This window comes from Heloderma suspectum, chromosome 7 (genome assembly GCF_057233095.1).
Source record: "Heloderma suspectum isolate Gila_16-S chromosome 7, 16-S_ref, whole genome shotgun sequence".
NCBI classification, from domain to species: domain Eukaryota; kingdom Metazoa; phylum Chordata; class Lepidosauria; order Squamata; family Helodermatidae; genus Heloderma; species Heloderma suspectum.
Window position 1 is genome coordinate 113,320,759 of NC_139464.1, and position 23,219 is coordinate 113,343,977.

At 45.3% G+C, this 23,219-nt stretch overlaps 1 protein-coding gene across 6 annotated transcripts in view; it reads right to left on the reverse strand.

Moving 5' to 3' along the window:
- BEND7 (BEN domain containing 7) overlaps window positions 1-21,538 on the reverse strand; it is an 89,294-nt gene extending 67,756 nt beyond the window's left edge. For 3 of the 6 annotated variants that reach the window (XR_014784543.1, XR_014784544.1, XM_084811624.1), the window contains exons 1-2: window positions 20,335-20,946; window positions 12,581-12,664 (exon numbers count right to left, since the gene is read on the reverse strand). Coding sequence is in view for 1 of the 6 variants with exons in the window: in XM_084811624.1 (XP_084667750.1) it covers window positions 12,581-12,664; window positions 20,335-20,395 (145 nt within the window). In the remaining 5 variants the exon portion in view is untranslated. Of the gene's footprint in view, window positions 1-12,580; window positions 12,665-19,643; window positions 20,947-21,420 lie in introns of those variants that run through there. The other 3 variants (XR_014784545.1, XM_084811626.1, XM_084811627.1) reach the window with 3 other exon arrangements.
- Between the last annotated feature and the right edge of the window lie 1,681 nt (window positions 21,539-23,219).

Here is a 23,219-nt window from a genome sequence, read left to right on the forward strand (position 1 = left end):
TTTAAAACAGCAAAGATAAAAATTTAGAAAGCTAAAATGCCTGGGAAAATAAAAAGGTCTTCACCTGGCGCCGAAAGGAATACAATGTAGGCGCCAGGTGAACCTCACTAGGGAGCTCATTCCAGAGCCGGGGTGCCACAGCAGAAAAAGCCCTCCTCCTAGTAGCCACCTGCCTCACTTCCTTTGGCAGGGGCTCACGGAGAAGGGCCGTTGACGATGATCTTAAGGTCCGGGCAGGCACATATGGGAGGAGGCGATCCTTCAGGTAACCTGGCCCCAAGCCGTTAAGGGCTTTAAATGTTAACACCAGCACTTTGAATCGGGCCCGGAAATGGACTGGCAGCCAGTGCAGCTGGAAAAGTACTGGCGTAATATGAGCTCGCAGGCCAGTCCCTGTTAATAATCTTGCTGCCCTATTTTGGACCAGCTGAAGTTTCCGGACCGTTTTCAAAGGCAGCCCCACGTATAATGCATTGCAGTAATCCAGACGAGAAGTTATCAGAGCATGGATAACTGTAGCTACGCCCTTATCTCTGTCCAGATAAGGGCGTAGTTGGTATACCAGCCTAAGCTGATAAAAAGTGCTCCGTGCCACTGAGTTCACCTGTGCCTCAAGTGACAGTTCTGGATCCAAGAGCACCCCCAAACTACGAACCTGATCCTTTAGGGGGAGTGCAACCCCCTCCAGAACAGGTTGAATATCACCTAGCCGGGCAGATGAACCACCCACTAACAGTACCTCCGTCTTGTCTGGATTGAGTTTCAGTTTATTGGCCCTCATCTTGTCCATTACCATGCCCAGGCACTGATTCAGAACAGCCACTGCCTCACCTGGGTTTGATGAGAAAGAGAGGTAGAGCTAGGTGTCATCTGCATATTGATGGCACCTCAGCCCACACCTCCGGATAACCTCCCCCAGCGGTTTCAAGTAGATGTTAAACAGCATGGGGGATAAAATAGAGCCCTGTGGAACCCCATGGCACAATTGCCATGGCACAGAGCAATCATCCCCCAGCACCACCTTCTGGAATCGGCCATCCAAGTAGAAGCGGAACCACTGTAGTGCAGTGCCTCCAACTCCCAACCCAGACAACCTATCCAGAAGGATACCATGGTCGATGGTATCGAAAGCCACTGAGAGGTCCTGGAGAATCAACAGGGTCGCACTCCCCCTGTCCCTCTCCCGGCAGAGGTCATCCCACAGGGCGACCAAGGCAGTTTCCGTTCCAAAACCAGGCCTGAAGCCCGACTGAAATGGATCTAGATAATCCATTTCATTCAACAGTGCCTGGAGCTGTCCTACAACCACCCGGTCAAGCACCTTGCCCAGGAAGGGGATGTTGGCCACTGGCCTATAATTGTTAACATCCTCTGGGTCCAGGTTAGGCTTTTTCAGGAGTGGTCTAATTACCGCCTCTTTTAAAGCAGCAGGCACCACTCCCTCTCTCAAGGAGGAATTTACAACCTCCTGGACCCAGCCGGACAACCTCTCCTTGTTTGATTTAATAAGCCATGAAGGGCAAGGGTCAAGCACACAAGTGGTCGATCGGACTTGGCCAAGCACCTTGTCCGCATCCTCAGGCCTCAGTAACTGAAACTCATCCAATAAAACTGGACCAGACGGTGCTCTGAACGCCTCTACCAATGGAACTGCATTAATGGTGGTGTCCAATTCATGACGAATCTGAGCGACTTTATCCTCAAAGTGCCGTGCAAACTTGTCACAGCGTGCTACCGAGGGTTCCACCGTCTCTCTCCCTGGCCCAGAATGTAACAGGCTGCGAACCACTCGGAAAAGCTCCGCTGGACGACACTGAGAAGATGCAATGCTGGTGGAAAAGAACTGTCTCTTTGCCACCCTCACCGCCACAGAGTAGACTCGATAGTGGACTCTTACCTGTGTTCGGTCAGACTCAGCACGAGTTTTCCTCCACCTGCGTTCTAGCCGTCTCCCCTCTTGCTTCATTGCCCTCAGCTCAGGTGTATACCAAGGAGCTGGCCAGGCTCTGCTCAGAGGGAGAGGGCGCTTGGGCACGATCGTGTCAACCGCCCGAGTCATCTCTGCATTCCAAAGAGCGACCTGGGCTTCGACAGGAGCACCAGCCATACCAGCAGGAAAATCCCCCAGAGCCCTCTGGAATCCATCGGAATCCATTAATCTCCGGGGGCGGACCATTTTAATAGGTCCCCCACCCTTGCAGAGGGGAAAGGCCGCCAGAAGTATAAACCTCAGCAGGAAGTGATCTGACCATGACAAAGGGACAGATGTTAATTCCTCCACTTTCAGATCACCATCCTCCTGCCCAGTCGAGAAAACCAGATCAAGCGTGTGTCCTTTTATATGCGTTGGGCCGATGACATGTTCGGACAGCCCCATGGTTGTCATGGCGGCCATGAAGTCCTGAGCCGCCCCGGATACAGCAGCCTTGGCATGGAAGTTGAGATCCCCCAGGACCATCATCCTAGGGGTCCTCAACACCAAGTCCGAGACCACCTCTGTCAGCTCAGGCAGGGAGTCTGATGGGCAGCGGGGTGGGCGGTACACCAACAGAATCCCTAATCTGTCCCGGGTACCCAACACAAGGTACAAACACTCAAGATCTGCACTCGAATGAGCAGGAAGCCTGGAGAGGGAGACTGAATTCCTATAGACCACGGTAACCCCCCCGACCCGACCCTCAAGTCAGTGTTGGTGCTGCACTGAGTACCCAGGAGGGCACAACTGGGAGAGAGTGACCCCTCCCAGTTCTCCCACCGAGGTCTCAGTAATACATGCCAGGTCAGCCCCCTCATCCACAATCAAATCATGGATGAGGGAGATTTTATTTTGGGCCGACCTGGCATTCAGCAGCAGCAGCACCACCATACCCGAGGGCAGACTGGTAAGGCTGCCAGGAACCATCAGGTTGGGGGAAGAACCAGAAGAGGGGACAGCTGTAAGGTGTCTAGCCCCTCTTCTCCTCAGCTGGCCTGTTAATCCCCCAACGCCATACCTCCCCCTGCCCATGACCACAGTTATGGTGGCACCTCCCCGACCCCCTGAGTTGCCCAATAGTCCTCCCAGGCACATATTAAAATGTGTCTTCTATGAAGACCTACAACACCTTCTAGAACTAACACCAAAAAAAGATGTCCTCTTCATCATAGGGGATTGGAATGCTAAAGTAGGAAGTCAAGAAATCACCGGGATAACAGGCAGGCATAGCCTTGGTGTACAAAATGAAGCAGGACAAAGGCTAATAGAGTTTTGCCAAGAGAACACGCTGATCATAGCAAACACTCTTTTCCAACAGCACAAGAGGCGACTCTACACATGGACATCACCAGATGGTCAAGATCGAAATCAGATTGATTATGTCCTTTGCAGCCAAAGATGGAGAAGCTCTATACAGTCAGTAAAAACAAGACCTGGAGCTGACTGTGGCTCAGATCATGAGCTTCTTGTTGCAAAATTTCGGCTTACATTGAAGAACGTAGGGAAAACCACTAAACCATTCAGGTATGACCTAAATCATATCCCTGATGAATATACAGTGGAGGTAAGGAATAGATTTAAGGGATTAGACCTGATAGACAGAGTGCCTGAGGAACTATGGACGGAGGTCCGTAACATTGTTCAGGAGGCAGCAACGGAATCCATCCCAAAGAAAAAGAAGTGCAAGAAAGCAAAGTGGCTGTCTGATGAGGCTTTACAAGTAGCTGAGGAAAGAAGGGAAGCAAAAAGCAAGGGAGAAAGGGGAAGATATATCCAACTGAATGCAGAGCTCCAGAGAATAGCAAGGAGAGACAAGAAGGCCTTCTTAAATGAACAATGCAAAGAAATCGAGGAAAACAACAGAATGGGAAAGACTAGGGATCTTTTCAAGAAAATCGGAGATCTCAAGGGAACGTTTTGTGCAAAGACGGGCATGATAAAGGACAAAGAAGGCAGGGACCTAACAGAAGCAGATGAGATTAAGAAGAGGTGGCAAGAATACACAGAAGAACTATACAGGAAAGATCTGAATGTCCCTGATAGCCAGGAGAGTATGGTCACTGAACTTGAGCTGGACATCCTAGAGAGTGAAGTCAAGTGGGCCTTAGGAAGCATTAGTAACAACAAGGCCAGCGGAGATGACAGTATTCCAGCTGAGCTATTTAAAATCCGAAAACATGATGCTGTTAAAGTGCTGCACTCAATATGCCAACAAATCTAGAACACTCAACAGTGGCCGCAAGACTGGAAAAGGTCAGTTTACATTCCAATTCCAAAGAAGGGCAATGCCAAAGAGTGTTCAAACTACCGCACCATTGCGCTCATTTCACATGCCAGCAAGGTTATGCTCAAAATCCTACAAGCTAGGCTTCAGCAGTATGCGAACCGAGAACTACCAGAAGTACAAGTGGGGTTTCGAAGAGGCAGAGGAACTAGAGATCAAATCGCCAAAATTCGCTGCATCATGGAGAAAGCAAGAGAATTCCAGAAAAACGTCTATTTCTGCTTCATTGACTACGCTAAGGCCTTTGATTGTGTGGATCACAACAAACTGTGGCAAATTCTGAAAGTGATGGGAATACCAGACCACCTTACCTGTCTCCTGAGAAACCTGTACGAGGGTCAAGAAGCAACAGTGAGAACCAGACATGGAACAACCGATTGGTTCAAAACTGGGAAAGGAGTACGACAAGGCTGCATATTGTCACCCTGCTTATTTAACTTATACGCAGAGTACATCATGAGAAACGCCGGGTTGGATGACTCACAGGTCGGAATTAAGATTGCTGGGAGAATTATCAACAACCTCCGATATGCAGACGATACCACCCTAATGGCAGAAAGCAAAGAGGATCTAAAGAGCCTCTTGTTGAGGGTGAAAGAGGAGAGTGCAAAAGCTGGTTCGAAACTCAACATTAAAAAAACTAAGATCATGGCATCAGGCCCCATCACTTCCTGGCATATAGAAGGGGAAGAAATGGAAGCAGTGACACATTTTACTTTCCTGGGCTCCAAGATCACCGCAGATGGTGACTGTAGCCATGAAATTAAAAGATGCTTGCTCCTTGGGAGGAAAGTTATGGCAAACCTAGACAGCATAGTAAGAAGCAGAGACATCACCTTGCCGACAAAGGTCCGTCTAATCAAAGCTATGGTTTTCCTAGTAGTAATGTATGGCTGTGAGAGCTGGACTATAAGGAAGGCTGAGCGCCGAAGAATTGATGCTTTTGAGCTGTGGTGCTGGAGAAGACTCCTACGAGTCCCCTGGACTGCAAGGAGGTCAAATCAGTCAATCCTAAAGGAAATCAACCCTGAGTGCTCATTGGAAGGAGAGATGCTGAAGGTGAAGCTGAAATATTTTGGCCACCTAATGCGAAGAGAAAACTCTCTGGAAGAGACCCTGATGCTGGGAAAGACTGAAGGCAAAAGGAGAAGGGGACGGCAGAGGATGAGATGGCTAGATAGCATCACCGATGCAATGAATATGAACTTGGGCACACTCCGGGAGAGAGCGCAGGACAGGAAGGCCTGGAGTGCTATGGTTCATGGGGTCACGAAGAGTCGGACACGACTGAACGACTGAACAACAACAACAATGTGCAAACAGACCCTATGTGTTTAGAGGAGCTTTATTTTGGCTCCTCTTGCTGCTATGCTTTTGCACAGCATCCACTAAGACCACCCGAGGCATTTATGCATCCCCCAGAGGTGTGAGAATATCACTCAGTTTTTGGTGTCATTCATGTCCTGTGTAGTTACTTATTTCACAGGAAACAAAACTATTGTTTTACTCATCTCTGGTTAGACAAATCAGAAGCTTCGTGGAAGCCCCCTGGACATTACAGAAGTGGATGCTGAGCAGATACTTAAGTGCACAATATGGTTACTCTGGCCCTGATTGATTAAGTTAGACCTATCCATTTGGGGAAGAGTGCACTGTTTAATTAGAGGGAAGAGTGTTGCCCTCTCTTCAGACAAGGACGCCCAAACCTTGCTGATATACTTGAATAACTGTTGTAAGCCAACTCTAAGCACTTCAAGGCCTAAAAAGTTCAACAACTTTAAAGCCCAATATATGCTCTCTTCCATTGGTGGGAGATTTAGCAATCTTTAATTTAAAATGGAGTCTCTATATTTTTGATATAAAAAAATATGAAACATGAAAATTAATTGAGGTGTGGGGGAGAGAAAATATAGATGGGAGGTTGAAATTATGTTACCAGTCCCACACTCTTGTGGTGTTTCCAATACGTTTAGCCAAGCCAGCCTCTTCACCCCATATGTTCTTGGTAGCTAAATGTTTTTTTTTTTTTAGAACAGGTCACAACCCAGCCATATCATTCCCCTCTTTGCCGGGATAAAAATTTATCTCACACCAAGTTTCAGTTTTAAAGCTACAAATTTCAACTAGAAATGCCAGTGAAGAGTGCTAGGCTTGTAATCACCCCTCAAAGAAGAGGTGAGCATATTTTAACTCTCCTCTTTTATTTTTTGAGTGTTATTTTACTTGTATTGTTGAAAAAATGCAATAAAGGCGGAGAAGGAGGAGGAAGGGAGAAGGAAAAAGAAGCATTCTTTTTCTTGGCTTACACATTCACCCAGGGATTGCCCCCCCCAAAACAACTGTCTCTCTCCTGGCTGTGGAAAGCATTGGCAGCCAGAGATCACAGGCTTCAAAGCCTCCATAAGAACAAACAAACATAAGAAGAGCCATGCTGGATCAGACCAAGGGTCCATCTAGTCCAGCATTCTGTTCACATAGTCGCCAACCAGCTGCCCATGGGAAACCCACAAGCAGGACATGATGCAACCCAATCTCCAACTGAAAATAACAGCTTTCCATGGCCAGAAGAAGCCATATTCAGGCCTCTCCTAGCGGTTGCAAAGCTGTCAAGGGCAGCCAGAGATCAGTAGAGGCTTACAAGTCTCTCCCAGTCGCTGGTTGCATATAAATACTTTGTGCGGTTAGGGGAAGCCCCAACAGGGCTACTCCTGGCTCTGAAGCTCCCAAAGGCAGTGAGGGACTGGGGAGGCGTACAAGCTTCCCACAATTCCTATTAACAGCTTAACAGCTGCACCTATGATTCTGCTAGTGGGAAAGGAGCCCTCCCTCCCTTGCAGAGGCCACTCTTGCCTCAAAGGTCATCTACAGGGGATGGACTCCCCCTCAGACACAATTGGTTTTCTTGGGTGCAGCTTGTTCATCTCAAATGCTTCAAGTGACCAGGAGGTCTCTTCCTGCATGAGCAGCTTGTCAAATATCAGCCTCTAGGCAGCTTCCAGGTGCTCCCCAATCATCAGATGTGGGGTGGGGAAGGCCAAATTCAGATTGACTGAGAAATTAGCTGAACCATTTCCCAATTCGGTGAGAAACGACTCTGCTTATTTCTGAGACAATCCACTGTGACCCACAAGTGGTTCACCCACCTCTAATTTCAACTGTGTTGTTAAAAACACAACAACGAATTCACAATTCCTGAAATTCTTTCCATGTACACTCACTTATTTAATATGAAAATTGCCAAGACTGGCTATATAAAAACTTAACTTAGCCTTGCAGATAAAAATGAGGAGAGGTGTTTCCAGCTATTTTTTGAACAATCTATCTCCATGTCATGGGGCAACCTGAGCGATGAATCCTGTAACCTAGTCATCTGGTTAGGATGATAAGAGCAAGGCCAACTTTACTACAGATAAAGAGAATAACTCACTGCACATTGTTCCTGCACATGCTGTTTTGGAGCTGGAAATTATAGAGGAACACAAACAGTGCTCTTATGCAGTTTCCATTCATTTGATTGGGCTTGTGCAGGAGACATGCCTAATGAGTTGTGCTGACAATGCTTAAAAATAAATTATGATTGCAACCTGCAATCATATCAGAAAGAACAGAGATTCTGCTTGGTAGAATACAGTCGCTTTTTCAAATTTTCAGTTCTTTCCCTCTCCCCAAAGACCCTATAAGTGCACAGAAAAACTTGAAACAAGTGTATAGTTTCTGCTAGAGATTGGAAACCAAAAAAGGTCTACTGCAGTGCCAGGAACCCACTTCATTCCCAGAAGATCAACAAACATGTTGTCGCTCAAAGCTGAAAGCACCCCACCACTAGCTCTATGCTGCACTAACACAAACTATCACCATAACGAAGTAAAACTATACTATACTATTTGCTTGCTGACCAAGTGAGTTGAGCAATCATCTCAACCCAGAGGAAGCCACTCATGCTTATGTCCTGTTTAAATTAATGGAACTTACGTTAGTCACAGATAAACTGGCCCATTGTTTTCAATGGTGTTTAAAACACAACACAAGCTGGTATTCAGACTGAGAGTGTGTATATTTATTTATATACTACACCTACTATACTGTATACTCCTTTGCAAACAACAATGAGGGATTATGAGCTTTATTAAATTGAGGCATATATATGTATGTATGTATATATGTGTGTGCGTGTGTAGGTTCGCAACAGGAAATGGCTGAACATACAGTCAGGACCAGAAATATTGGAACAAGGATAACTGTTTTGGCAGTTGGCCTCAGTACACCACCACACTGAAGTTGAAAGGAAACACACCCAGATGGGAGCGAAGTCAGGACTTTCAGCTGTAATTCAAGGGGTTTGACAAAAGTGGGGCACTGACCATTCAGGAAGTACAGCCAGTGGCATACACACATCCCCATCATTGGTAGCTCATAAGTAATGGAACAAACCAACTTCATTTCAAATTTAAGGATCACCTTTAATATCTGGATGAAAATCCTTTGCAGTCTATGACTGCCTGAAGTCTGGAACCCATGGACATGACCAAATGCTGAGTTTCCTCCCTCAAGATGCTTTGCCAGGTCTTTACTGCAGTTGCCTTCAGCTGCTGTTTGTTTGTGGGTCTTTCTGCCTTCAGTCTTGTCTTCAGTAAGTGAAAAGCATGCTCTGTTGGGTTGAGATCAGGCGACTGACTTGGCCACTGAAGAACATCCCACTTCTTTGCCTTGAGAAACTCTTGGATAGCTTTTGCTGTATGTTTTAGGTCATTATCCATCTGCAATATGAAGCAGCGTCCTATCAGTTTGGCAGCATTCGGCTGAATATGAGCAGAAAGTATAGCTCTATACACTTCAGAATTCATCCTGCTGCTTTTATCAGCAGTCAGGTCATCAATAAACACCAGTGACCCGGCTCCATTGGCAGCCATACATGCCCATGCCATAACACTGCCTCCACCAGGTTTGACAGATGATGTGGTATGCTTTGGATCACGAGCTGTTCCTTTCCTTCTCCATACTTTTCTCTTCCCATTATTCTGGTACAAGTTACTCTTGGTTTCATCAGTCCAAAGAATCTTATTCCAGAACTGGGCAGGCCTTTTTAGGTGTTTGCTGACAAAGGCTAATCTGGCCTTTTGGTTCTTGAGCGTTACCAACGGTTTGCACCTTGTTGTGAAGCCTCTGTATTTACATTCATAAAGCCATCTCGACTGTAGATGTTGACAATGACATGCCTACCTCCGCAAGAGCGTTCTTGACCTGGCTAGATGTTGTGAAAGGGTTCCTCTTCACCATGAGCAGAATTCTGCAGTCATCCACTTTAGTTGTCTTCTGTGGTCTTCCAGGCCTTTTGCTGTTGCTGAGCTTGCCAGTTAATTCCTTCTTTTTCAGGATGTTCCAAACTGTTGTGTTGGCCACTCCCACTGCTTTTGCTATCTCTCTGATGGGTTTATTTTGTTTCCTCAGCCTAATGATGGCCTTCTTCACTCGTATGGACACCTCTTTGGACCTCATGTTGGGAGATCCAGTGAACAGCTACCAAATGCAAATATAACACTCAGAGCCACCTCCAGGCCTTTTCTCTGCTTGCTTGGTCATGGGGTACCCCGGACACAGGCCACACCTGGCCATGCGGCTGCTTGTCAGTCATTCGTTCCATTAGTTATGAGCCACCAACGATGGGGGTGTGTGTATGCCACTGGCTGTCCTTCCTGAATGGGTAGTGCCCCACTTTTGTCAAACCCCTTGAATTACAGCTAAAAGTCCTGACTTCACTCCCATCTGGGTGTGTTTCCTTTCAACTTCAATGTGGTGGTGTACAGAGGCTAACTGCCAAAACAGTTATCCTTGTTCCAATATTTCTGGCCCTGACTGTATATGCCTACTCTATGTGTGCGTATATCTATTTCTATACGCCTACTGTGTGTGCGCACGCGCACGTGTGTATGTCTACTGTGTGTGTGTGTGTGTGTATGCCCACTGAGTGTGTGTGTGTTTACTCTGTGTGTGTGTGTGTTTACTCTGTGTGTGCGCGCACATATATACCTACTGTATGTGTATATATTGCCTACTGTTGAACAGGATATTTAGTCCCAGAATTTGACAGAGGATGGTTAGTGCAACCCAAGCCCATCTTGCTACATAAAAGATACAGTACTTTTTATGAGACAAACTACAACTTATGTGTAATTTTGACTTCTGCTAACATTTTCTGATTATAGTTGAAAATATTGTTTTGGGGACAATGTACTTTGCAGCTGCAAGTCTATACCTACTTACCTGGGACTAAACACCATTGAACTTAAAAGGACTAACTTTTGAGTAAATATGTAGAAGATAGTGCTGTGATTATACAAACATTCCCAGTTGCAAGCTTATGTTATTCATTTTACTCTTACAAAATAAAGTTACTGCTATATACTGGTCTGCTAAAGTGTAATTAATCAAAACAAAAATGTTGTAAAACACAGAGACACCTGCACTACAGCATATTTCAGTACCACTTTATATCAGCCATAAACCTCTCTGTTTTCGGCACCTCTTCAAAATAAATGTATGCTGAAGACTGCACACAGTGTAGCATTCAGTTTTATGAAACTATAAAGTTCTTCATTGTTAATTACACAGATAACTGTCTCATCACACATTTGGTTACCAGGATGGCATAATTAGTTTTCCACATTAACCTTTCAAAAGCAGAAACTGAATTTCAAGGTAGAAACCACTGTAAAAATTGTTTACAAGCCCCATGCTTGTGGAAAGCAATGCATTCCACAAAAGACAGAGGAAAACAACGTAAGCATGATGAGTCTTAAGAATTCCAAAGTATACTTCAGAACTGGGGGGGGGGGGGGGCAGTAGTGGTTGTAAGCGACCATGACAGCTCTACGGAGTCATATTGGTGGGAGAGAAATACCTATCTCACAATATGAAGTACAATAAACACATACCATGCTGCAATACAAGTGATTATGTAATACAGTTATAGAAGACAGCATAACAATATTCCTCAAAGATACCTATAATATAACTTTCTAGACCAATGAAAACAAAACACTTTTAGGATCTGCCAGTTGGCTATGGGGTTGTACTGGCTCAAATGCTGTGAAGAAAGCCCAACAGACCAACTCCTTGTAAATTAAAAGGAGATGGCTCAAATGTGAAAGCATTCACAAACAAGGAATGGACGCAGTCTCTATGTACTTCTGTGGATCTGACACCAACACCACAGCTACACAGATCCAGAATGTTTCCTCTACCCAAATATCTTAGCATGTTCACTGCTTTCACAGTACAGTCTCTCTGGTGACGCACTTTCGCCTAGCCATTTTAACTGTCCCAGAGGAAAGGTGGTAGAGAAATTCAGTGCACAAGGCCATTGCACAATGCAACACTGGAGGAAATGGTCCATGTTCATGAAGAACAGCAGCTAGCCCATTTGAAGGACCAATGATGTCACATCTACTTTCAAATTAAAGTAGCAGCCCTGACTTAAAATTTAAGAATTGTGTTTATATCAGCAAGGACTGGGCTACACAATGCAAGGCATCCTTAACTCCCACTGAATTCTGCAAAGCCTGATCTTTTTCCATAGAAGAATATAAACAATAGAATCCTTGGAATTCTTATAAAATGAACAAAGAGTAGCTCAGGATTCTTCTGCATTAGAGCAGGTATGAAACAGGTCTGAGCACTGGGATATGAAGGGACAGAATCATAGTAGAAGCAATAATGAAAATAATTAGCAATTTACTGATAAAGTCCTCTCAAGTTCCAGTTAGACAGACTATAATATTTCAGTATTTTCCTTGCCCATTTTGGACAGCTGATTTAATTTAATTTTGCCGTGGTTAAGATAAGGGGTGTGCCTGCAGAGGTGAAGGGACATTACATTAAGACAACACATTAATCCCACCCATGGCCAAAGCAAAACTAAACAAATAGTGGCTTCCTGGAAATTGAATTTCTGTTACCCAGATGTCAAAGATGTAATACCCCAATTACACAAACTATTGCCAGTGAAGCATGCCAGCAAATATGCAATGTAAATGGGTTGAACAGAGCTGCAAAACTGCACAGTCAGCATCTGATTCTCTGGGTGAGTGATAATTAGCACTGTGCGTAGACACTAATAAACATTTATGTCTCAAATTACAACATTTTTAGCAAATGTTAATAAAAGATATGCTGCCAACCTGCAAAACAGAAAGGCTTTTGAAAAGAACATCCTATCAAACAATGGCAAGGGCTTCCTGTGTGCATGCAGTAATTCTTCCACACTCACTCCCTCCCCACACCACAAATATCGCATTTAGAAATTAATCAATATGAGAACATACCTAAATAAAATGGTTGCGGTTCTTTGGCCTCCCCATTGACATCATTACTGTAGTCAGAGATCTTGTACGTCTCATGATGATAATCTGGAATTAAAAATAAGGAAACACATTAGAAATCAAGTGATCTGGAAAAAAATGAACACCGAATGTCGCTACGATTTTATCTCATAATCTACCAATGTATCTGCCGTTTTATTCCATGCATGCCAGATCAAAGAAAATGTGTTCTGTGTCAGCCCTCCCTAAAAACAAATAAAGCCCTCTGCTTATACTGAAGACACTTAACCAAAATATTTTACATATTTTAGTGAACAGCTATGTCTGGCCTCAGTTATGGTGTTCATTTTCACAGTAAATTAACACACCAGATGCTACCTATCTGGGTTCTTATCTTACAGTATGCCTGCGAATTTCTGACAGAAATCAAAACTTCACCAACCTTATAGACCAATCGAAATTTGCAAGCCTTGCCTCACAATAAAATTAGTGGGAAGCACAAGGAATAACCTTTTAGCTCTTTGGCCTTTTATCTGGGAAGGTTGCCAAGGAATTCTAATGATAACAGATCAGGTTCTATGAATGGAAATTAATAGCAATTTCAAATAAAACTGAATACAGACAACGAATGTAGAGGCCTCTTTTTTATCACAACTGCGTATTAAATAAGTAATAATAAATTTGCTTATATGGAGGTAGTAATGAAAATGAGAATTGTGGCAGGCATGTATAAGAAGACTATATTCCTGGGTTTTGTTTCACAACCTTACTACTGCCACACTGCTGTGGCTTGCAGCTGATACATCAAAAATTCAGAAATAAAGAACCTTCAAGAGTTGTAGGGTCTGATATAATATCCATTACATCCCTAGAGACACGATCTAACCCCACATTTTGAACTAGTAATAACATTCTTCTAAAATTAAGGGACACGAGGCAACCTTTTCCGGGCAAGTTGCCTGGATTCTGGATACAAGAGGTACTTTAAAGACACCCTAAAACGCTACTAGCCCCTATGTATGACATACATTAGCCTGGCTTGTACATAAGGACAACCCATGGGTTGTTCAGGCCACGCAGGAGTGAGAAAGCAAGCTGCTTCCCACCCGCCACTTCTGCTTTGCATCTGCTTTCATGAACAACCCAGGAATGCCCTGTTCCTGGGTTGTTTGATGCGATGTGTGAACCTGTAACTCTGGGTTGCCGAAGGACAAACAACCCAGAGTTTCAAATCATGGTTTGTTGTTGGGTTAAAACTCTGGGTTGTTTGTCCCTCAACAACTCAGAGTTCCGGGTTTAGACATCACATCCTTGTTCTTATCTGAACAGTTTGTGGTAACTGAGTTTGCCTTCAGCAGACTCATGGTCAGGGATGGGGGAGAATTTCTCCCCGAAACTTCGGGGGGCTGAGTGCCAACGTATTCGGCCCCCCGAAGTAGTTTCGGGGAGAAATTCTCCGCCCCCCCGCCCCCCCCCCCGGGATGGGACTTACCTTTCCCGAATGTCCCTCCCGGCGGCGGGTCCCGGAGGCGGTTCGGCAGGTCTTCGGCAGGGGCAGAGGCGGCAGCCGGTCTTTGGACCGGCTGCCGCTGCCGCCATTCCAATAAAAGTAAAAAAAAAAAAACGCCCCCGTGATAGGCTACGTGACGATTAACGTAGCCTATCACGGCTAGATTTGCAAAGTCAGCCGTGATAGGCTACGTAAATCGTCACGTAGCCTATCACGGGTGACTTTAAAAAAAAAAAAAGCACGTACGGCTAATGGCGGCCCCCATAGGGAGCCGCCATTCGCGTTCCTTATTTGGTCGCTGTAGTCTACGTAAAGATTACGTAGACTACGGCGAAAATAAGGGCAACGCTATTTGCGACCAAATAAGGAACGTGAATGGCGGTTCCCTATGGGGGCCGCCATTTGCGTACGCGCCTTTTTTTTAAGTCACCCGTGATAGGCTACGTGACGATTTACGTAGCCTATCACGGCTGACTTTGCAGATCTAGCCGTGATAGGCTACGTTAATCGTCACGTAGCCTATCACGGGGGTGTTTTTTTTTAACTTTTTATTTCGCGGCCGGGCGAGGCAAGGCACCTCCTCCCCGGCCTGAATTTCGGCCGGGCAAGGCAGGAAGCCTCCCCCCCGGCCTGAATTTCGGCCGGGCGAGGAGTGAAGCCTCCCCCCCTGGCCTGAACTTCGGGGGGAGCAGCGAAGCGCCTCCCCCCCACCGCGAAGCAAGCTGCGAGACCAGGTAAGTGGCTTTCGTGCACCCCTACTCATGGTGGAGACAGTAGCCCCTGTCTACTTTACAAGTGCAATTGTTCAACCACTATAGAGCAGGAGGTTCTCAAACACTGTTGCAACAAAGCTCTCTAAAGCAAGAAAACAACTGTTTGAGCCTCCTCTAGAATAGCAAAACTGAAGACAGATGGTTCCTCTAGCTGGGCTCACACTTGTCCTCAGCTCAGGGGCCAGCAAATCAAAAGATGGAGGGAACTGGCTTGCATGATTTCAAAAGAATGCTTTGAAGTCTCTGAGAAACATGCTCTAGGGCAGCCTTCCCCAACTTGGTGCCCTCCAGATGGTTTTGGACTACAAGTCACGGCATTCCTAACACTGGCCATGCTGGTTGGGGCAAATGGGAGTAGATGTCCAAACATCTGGGGGGCACTAAGTTTGGGAAGGCTTCTCTAGGGAATGAACCAAAGTTTATACAAAAAAGCTGTTGACTTCACAGTACAGATCACAAATACAAAGGATAAAGTATTATAATCTAGTACATTACATTAAAAATTGTTGGCACTTTGGCATACTGGCTTAACTAAGACAAACAATCTTAGGCCAGTCCTGGCAACTAACTACCTGTCCCTTGGAAGGCCATATAATACTATAAAAACCACTAATGTAGACCAAAGGAGGGTTCAGTTTCTTGACTGAAAAGGGAAGGTTTCTTTGGCAGAAACAGCAATAAAAGATACTTTAAAGCAGCACACGTGAATGAGTTACACAGAAGTATGGAGACCACAGTTCATGTGCCAGTGTGCAACTACAAGTACAGGGGGGAGATTACATTATGTAAATACTACTACACTATTTTGTGTACAGTCTACTATACTATTATAGTGTAGCAAGTTGTGTCTACTACACCACTATTTTGTAAGTACAATTTGTATAACATGAAAACAGACCCTCAGAGAAAAGCACCTGTGTTCTGACAATAATCACTGTCATTAGGTGCACAATTTTGATGACAGAAAAATGAAATATGCTCTGAAATGAGTAGAAAAACTGAATACAAACAGGAGATTATGGTAAACTAGCAAGAAATAGCTGGGAGAGGAGGAATCTAGTAGGGCAGAATGATACCACAAGAAAATCATGGGACACAGCAAAAGTAAAGAATTAGTACGGTGTAAGGATTAAGAGAGAGAGAGCAAGAAGTCTCTGGTTCAAATATTACTTCACAATGGACGGGGGGGGGGGGGGGGCTTTAGGCAAGCCAATACCTCTCAGCCTTGATCTCCCACCTAGAATATGGGAATAACAATACTAGTCTGTCTTACAGGGTTGTTGTATGCACTGAGATAAATGCCCAGGAAAAACAGTACATAATCACCAGGTCTTATTAAGTTCCAAGAATCAGAAAATTAATTCTGGACACATTTACTGGGAAATCAGTCCCAGGGCTTTCAAAGATACTGATATCAAAGCAAGCATACAATGAATGACAGGCTAAATAAATTTTACAGCCAAATCCTAAGTACATTTAAGCAGAAATAAGTCCTACTGCATTTAATAGAAATTGCTCCTAGGCAACCATGCATAGGATTGCAGTCTTACGAAAACATTATACACAAAAGGACACATATATATAACCTCCCATTGTCCCTGGAATTGGTTGTTCCTTCTCCCCGCTGCCTGAAATATCAGACTGCTAATTCTTGCAGAGAGGTGGTCTGGTATACTGCAAGGACCATCAAGGGATGAGAAACACATAGCATACACACCCTGCTGTGGGCTTCCCGTCAATGAGGGTTTGGTCACCCAGTGTCAGGTGTAAATGGCAGGTTTTGCCTTCTCTTCCGTGTCTCCAGATTAAATACTTTACTTTCCCCCATATGAGCGAATGGAAGCATTCCACTTAAATGGAGAAAAGCAACAGGTGCACTAAGGGCACTACTGTGGTGAAAACTAAAACTGCTTTCTACTGGTGGTAACTCCAGTCACTAAATCACTAAAAATCAAGCCTATGCCCAACTCCATAGTCCCGTCCCTTCATCTACATAGCGGCACTGTGGTTCAATTTTTTTGATCACACTAAAGTGTTACAGAATTTGGGAAACTGGTGTTTAGAGCTACAAACAGATGTATGGACTATTATCTGTCAAACGGAAAATGTCAAACTAGGCAAGAACACAGAGAGTTTTTTCCAAACATTTCTATCTTTGGAGGAGCAGGGGACTAAGATCCAAGTGTGCCATGCTATTTTGACAATTTCTAGCTTTTCCTGGGTCAGTACAGATTGCCAGACTCTAAATGTAACTGCGCAATGAAGGCACAATCCTATGCATGTTTAGACAGTACAAACGTCTGTAGGACTTTTTTTTCTGTCTAAACATACATAGGATTGTGCCCTAGGTGATCTAAAGAAAACAGCATACAGCCCACGAGCCAAGTGCAATACACAATGTAGTTTTCCTTGGCTAGTAAACATGCCTGAACAGAAAAGTATAAACTGGTAACTATAGTCTGTGCGCCAAAGCCTCAGTATTTCACAATAGACAAGATTTCTGTATTCCAGACTTTTAAAGAAATTAATGCTTCTGCACTAAATTTAATTATTATTAAATGATTATTAAATTTAGGGCCTGGCTCATGATTCTGAATATCTGGAGTTGCTAACACCATTAGTCTCTCCAGCTGAATGTTATTCAGAAGACACCATACCGTGTACTAGTCTATCAAAAACATAATGCACCAGGGAGTGACTGTACAGACTTCATTTATTTCAATAGGGCTCATGTTATTCCCACTTAAAATAATGCAATTTGTAACCCAAGTGTATACAAATGGACTGAACCATGAGTTCCGGCTGGGGAAGAATAGTGTTGATAACTATAAACTTTGTTAGCTTTCCCTCTAAGCTGTGCAATCCCTAGAGAAACTTAATTCTAACAAATCTACCTAGCATTTTTTTAAGTCTTCCAGTGGTGTTCTTTTGTTCTCAATTAGCTTCATTTAATATCACCTACTATACAGGAGGAGAATGTGTATCCCACTGGTTACTAAAATGGCTTGTGCTTATACACCTTAGAGTCCATTGTTACTTATAGACCACAATCTCCAAGATCAGCTGAAAACACTATCTTGGCTACTCTAACCATGTGTCAAGGATAGCAAGGGCATCCAAGAAACATTCTCAGTGTTTTCCCCACATCTCTGAAACTCCCTTCCTCTGGATTAAGCATTAGCCCGAACATTTTCTAGAAGACTTGCAAAACCTTCTACCCCTCCCCACCCCTTGCCTGGTTTTGGGTGGCAACAATTAACACTTCAAGGATTCATAATTTAGCAGATGGTTTAGTCTACCCTATCTCTTGAGGTTGGGCTGGATTTTAATTAAAAAAAAGAAAAATTCAGACTATAAAGCTTAAGAACCAGACACAATTCTGTAAACTGTGCAACTGAAGATATTATGGGTGTATGACTTATGACTCAAGCAGTGAGGCTGACACAGATAACACCAATAGGCAAGACTCAACACACAGCCATTTGTGGGAAGTTTCACAGCAGATTAATGTAACCATTTTGGCATGGTGATGATACAGAGCCGCCCTATGTTGACAGTTTTGGCATTTGTGTGAATTTTTTTAATGCTTCCAACTTGTGATACTACTGCAGTTTAACATGTACTGGAGAACCTTTGCTATGTATTTTAAGCCAGGATACCATGAGCAGTGAGCACATGTCAGAACATTCACAAGACTGAGCACTACACCAAAAAAGACCGAGTCAAATTGGTTTGCTATACAACTACCAGGTCAAAATGTAGATCAGTACTATTTATTTATTGAACTACATCAAATACTCATCAGTCATGAACTCTTTGAGTAACATGAATATTAAGTTTAAATCTGTAGCTGTGTACAGCAAACCATGTAATTTATGAGTCAATAATGAGTAGGTTACTGCTTCTCATTCTCTTCTTTTCCCGACGTATTATAGTCCAGGGTCTCTAAGTGTGTATCGGTTCTATGACAGCGAACAAGAATGGCCAGTGATACTGTCGTTATGTTTCAAGCAGAAGGAACAGGCCTATCACTAGGGAAACACCTATTAATACACAAATATAGTGGAAATAAATTATCATATAGGTAAAATTAAAAAATTGCATTGTACATGGTGTTCCATGTATATAATCTGCATTTACTTTTTTATATTTACTGAATATAATCTGCATTTCCTTTTTATTACTGAGAACTTACCTGATGGAATCTTAGTCTTATGAAAGCATATGCATTAGCATACAACTATACTACAAGGTATTATATTTCCTTATATACTATTGCTTAACTCAAAGTTGAGAAGGCAAAAAGTTCAGAAACAAATCAGTCCTATTTTCATTACATGACAATTTCCAGTGTTAGTTCTAGCTTGTTACTATCCAACAGCAGTGATCACATTATAAACACAGCCTTATAGATTAAAAAAAAACTTTTAAAATGTGCTGCCATAGACTCAAAAAGCAGAACGCCAACATTTGTTTCTCAAAAGGAATGTTCTTTGATTTTGATCTCAGAAATCCTGTATCCAGTTTTCCTACAGGTGACAAGCTAATGGGGAATGTCAAAACTATTTAATGCTGCACCATTACGTTATAACAAAAATAATAATGGCATTACACCCAAAATTACCTGCCTTGAACTTATCATGCACAGCACATACACACTTCACCAAGATATTTGTGTTCAGTGCTGAAGACCTTATCCAGCCATGTTTTAAAGTCAAATTAAATAGAGTAACAACCTCCCAAGTAGAACACCTGTTATACAACACCAAGGAACTATACATACCTCAGATGAAAGTGAGAGGATGAATTTAAAAATGCTTAATGCTATTATTTTGCTTAAAGATCCGCATTCCTCTTCCGAGGAGCTCACTCACACATACTGAAAGAACAAGTTGCATGCCAACAATTCCCCCTTGCTCCTGTACAATTAATTAGCTGCGTTCTAGATGTGTGTGCTTAAGGCAACCTCGAAGAAGCTTCTCGTTTAAATGCTTATCTGTACACAATTAATCCATAAGGGATGGCGGGGGGGGGGGGGAGGAACCTCAATGCAGGAATTCAGTAGTTACACAAAAAGGGCTCATCTCTCCCCCAAGTATTAATGTTTTGCTAATTTCCTGACTGGGCTTTTTTAAGCATTGTTTTTAAAAATGAAACCTGATCTAACTTTAATATCGCGTACCTCAGCCGGCTGAGGAAAAGTGTCCATTTTATTAAAATGGAGTAAAAAAATCCACCGCTCCTAGGATCACTACAATTAGGTAGTTTAAATAATAGAGAGAGACACAGGCAGAAGGAGACATTGGAAGAGGTGGGCAGAAAGGAAGGGCACGCATTTCCTAACATCCTGTTCTCCCCCTCTTGAAAAAACCCAACTACAGTGACATAAAAGTCTTTTTTTCTTTTTTCTTTTCTTTTCCCGGAGACAAAACCATTATCACAAAATCAACCCCCCAACCTCCCCCCCCCCTTACCTTGATTTATCAGTTTAAAGCTTTGGGATTTCCTGCTTCTCTTCCTCTCAGTAAACTCCATAGCGTGAACAAGAGGGAGGAAGAAAGGAAGGAGAAATCAAATGGGATGAGCGAGCGAGCGAGCGAGCGAGAGGGCTGGGCGCAGCAGTCACCCGAGCACGGCGGACCAAGGTCCGTCTCTTTAAGCAGCAAGAATAAAACTGGGACGGGGGGAATTCAGTCCCAAGCGAGGAGAAGGAAGGGGAACTGGGACAAGTTGGCCCCGGGCTTGCCCGCACCCAGTTCCAAACTTTGAAGAGGGGCTGCCGGGCGCCCCCCCCCCCGCCGCCTCGTTCAGGAGGGGAGAGGAAAAACCGCGCCGGCTCCAGCCGAGCAAGGGGCGCGCGCGGAGAGGGGGCGACGCGGGCGGGCGAGGGGAGCAAATCAATGGCTCGCGTGTGGCACTGACTAAGCGGCGGGCGGGCGGCTCCGGCGGCGCCTGGGACCCCGGTGCCACCTGCTGGGGGAAGCCCGCGCGCAGCGCGCCACAGCGCGCCCCGCGGCGGCTCAGGGAGCGCGGCCCACAGGCCGCCGCCCCGAGGCCGGCTGGGGGCCCCACGCCACGCCGAGGACGCGGCGGCGGCGGCGGGCCCCGAGGGGGAGGCGGGCGGGCGGGCGGGGGGGAGGCCGGGGAGCCTGGCGTCATGCTTGTCAGCGGGGGAGGCGGCTCGCTTCCGCGCCCGCCCGCGGGCGTCGCCGGCAGGGGGGCGCGCGGGCGCCTCAGAGCCCCGGCCGTTGGGAGGAGCGGCGCGGCGCCATCTTGTGCCCTCCCACCGCTGTCCTTTTATCCGCTCCCCCTTGGCTGGGGCAGGCGGAGCGGGGGCTCTGCTGAGGCCGCCGCTCGGGGCCCCGTCGGCGCCTCTCGCGAGCTCGGGCGCTCCCCCCCCCCGAGGGACTCTCCGCAGAGGCGGCGGCGGCGGGAGGAAGCGACCCCCGGGCGCTCGCGGCTTGCGGCCTCCCTCAGGGGAAGGCGCGCCGTCGGAAACCGCTCGAGCGCGTCAGCGAGGCCGAAAGAGCCGCCAGGCCGGCCGCGGGCGAAGCGCCTACCCGGGGGCGCGGCCGGGGCGTTCAGACGTTCGCCTCCGGCTACGCGCGTCTTCGCACGGCCCCAGCGGCCTGCGCGGCCGGAGGCCGCCGCGCGCGCGAGCGAGCGAGCGAGAGAAAGGGGGACGCGTGTACGCAGTTTCGAGCTGGCGTCGTTTAATGTGGAAACGCGGCCTTCGCAAAGTAAAGGTGCGCGGCTTGCAACCACGGGCCGTAACGTGGGCAGCGCGTGCAGTTAGTTTCAGCCAAACCAGATTGACAAGACCCGAAGTACTGAATGCATCGGAGTCGACCACCGTTACTAATCACCTAAGGGAAGCTGAGTAGTGTAGTACGCAAGGGGCCGCGAGATGTTAAAATCCTTCCAAATCCAGTCTTTTACTATTCACTATAGTAGCTTCAGTGTATTCCTTCAGTGTACACTACAGTTGTAAACGTTTACTAGGGATTACGTTCCATTGGGCACAATGGAACTTGCTTCTGAGTAAGCGTGCCTAGGCTTGCGCTATATATGAAGCCTGACTGGCAGTAAAAGACGTTAGACAAGCCGACTGGCAAATTTGCAGTGAATTCATTCCCAAATTCCCCATCAATGCCCTAACTATTATTCCTGCCCCACCTTTCCACCAAGCACGGCCATCAAGAAGGCTTACAAAATCCAGCAGCAAATCAAGCAGCAGTTAAAAACAATGAAAATAATAAGAGAAAATAAAAATTTATGGCCCAAGATGTAAGCCAGGCTATCACACAGCATTAAAAACAATAATTTAAAAAAATCACTGTAGTTCAACTAACGAGCAAACAGGACAGACTTTCAAGTGGTGTCGAAAAGTAAAAACAGCACAAGGTGAACACAGCAAAGTTGGGAATTCCATAATCAAGAGAACACCGGTACAATGTGCTTTATTTCAAATATCCACCAGCTTAACCTTTGTAGCGGAAGAGAGGGTGTGCACCTGGAGAATGTATATGGGAGAAAGCAGTTCTTCTGACACTCTGGTCCCAAACAATTTAGGGCTTTATAGGGGCGGAAACAGCACTTTGGATTGTGCCAGTAAACAAACTGGCCATCGTATTCAGGACTAGTTGAAGTTTCTGAAGACGTCCCAAAGGCAGCCCCATCTATAATGTGTTATGGTAGCCTAGCTTGGCATTACAACGGTATATATATATATATATATATATATATATATATATGATTGTCATCCCTTTGCAGGAGGGGATGCAGCTGGATCACCAACCCAAATTGGGGGGAAACACTCCATATTATGGATGCCACTGTTGCAACCATAAGCAGTGCTAGATCTTAGTTGCATCTCAACTTTCAGCTTCAATTTTTCAGCACTCATTTACCCTGTTATCTACTCTAAGCACAACATACACCATCGTTAAATTGGATTAATGGTGGATTAACCTTGGATGATAATGGACTCTCCTTTGTTGGAGGTTTTAAAGCAGGGGGTGGATGGTCACCTATCTGGGATGCTGTGGTAATCGATTCCTCCATTGGCAAGGGGTTGGGCTAGATGACCTTTGAGGTACCTTCCAATTGTTATGGTTCTATGATTAGCTGAAAAGGAGAAATAGCATTGGGTATCCTCTGCATATTGATGGAACCTGCCAACAAATAGCTTGATGACCTCATCTGGTGGTTTTACATAGATGTGAAATAACACTTGGGACAAAATAGCACTGTGGAACAGCATAGCATAAACGGTCCCCAAGCCCTACCTTCTGGACTCATATTGGAAGACAGAAGTGCAATGCTGCCAACTCCTAGCTCTGCCAGGTGATCCAGAATG